Source organism: Penaeus monodon, chromosome 25 (assembly GCF_015228065.2).
Source record: "Penaeus monodon isolate SGIC_2016 chromosome 25, NSTDA_Pmon_1, whole genome shotgun sequence".
In the NCBI taxonomy this organism is placed as follows: domain Eukaryota; kingdom Metazoa; phylum Arthropoda; class Malacostraca; order Decapoda; family Penaeidae; genus Penaeus; species Penaeus monodon.
The window spans coordinates 14886820-14887832 of NC_051410.1; the positions used below are offsets into that span (position 1 = coordinate 14886820).

The 1013-nt window shown below is 41.6% G+C and overlaps 1 protein-coding gene across 1 annotated transcript in view; it reads left to right on the plus strand.

Annotated features, from left to right (window-relative positions):
• The window catches only part of LOC119589326 (neurotrophin 1-like), a gene marked incomplete in the record, with an annotated part of 2442 nt that overhangs the window by 301 nt on the left and 1128 nt on the right, over positions 1-1013 (plus strand). Inside the window, 2 exon segments of the mRNA XM_037937947.1 lie at positions 53-193; positions 925-1013. Of these exon segments, the coding sequence (XP_037793875.1) occupies positions 53-193; positions 925-1013 (230 nt within the window).

Genomic DNA, 1013 nt, shown 5'->3' on the forward strand with positions numbered 1-1013 from the left:
CCTCAAACGGCGCATCCTCATTAACGAGTGAAGAGCCCTGTGACGTCACAAGGTCGAGTGGGAAGGACGGCCTGGTCTTCCCCGTATATATGGTGGAGCGGGAATCCTCAGAGGTCAGTGTTGTGCCAGGATATTCGGCGACTACTCCTGCACTGCTCCTTTGGACGAAAACAAAAAGATGGCAGCCAAACTGGTAGGATGTGCGGCATCTGCATTTCTGAGACGCAGGATCCAATTCGGAGGATACGAGACTCCGTCTGCTCTTTTTTTGTGTCGCTATGTCTCGTTTTTGTTCTGTGTGCAAAGAAAGAAAGAAAAGGTTGTGAATGGAAAGGCAATAAGCATCCTCATCAAACTTAGTTTGGCCATTTGGCATTCTTGAAGCATCTAAAATTCTAGAACGAAATCTGTATCTTTCTCAACTTCAGCTTATGATGGATCTGCTTCGTCTTATTTTTTCACATTTTGTTCAAGAAATTTTTATTGCGCTTTCAATTTACTTCTTTAAACTAAAATCAATATGATCTGAAAAATTTTATCAATCATATTCTTGTCAACGAGAACAATATTTTTTGTTCGCCGAATGTCGGTACCACAATTTACCTTCAATGAGACGTGTCTTTCCGAGCAATTGCTAGTTGCTCCCAAAGATGAATGATTATAGCTGATGATGTTATGCTGAGTTAGAATTAATCAACGTGGAAACCTATAATTTCAAGTATTTTGTGCATTTCATCAGTTATTGCTTATTTCTTTTTTGAACGCAAAATCTAAGGTTCCAATTCTTCCCTTCCTGGTGCTGCAGTTATTGATAAATGGTTAATGGTATAAGAGATCTTCAATTTATTTGTTCATTTAATCCTACGCACAATTCTTTCATACACTGCACCGAAGTGCCAAATTAATGTGGTTTCCTTCCCGCAGGCAATCCTTGTGGCGATGGCGGGCTTGGTGGCAGCAACACCTGAAGCGGATCCCAAGACCAGCAGTCACCACCACGGCTACTTCCCCGT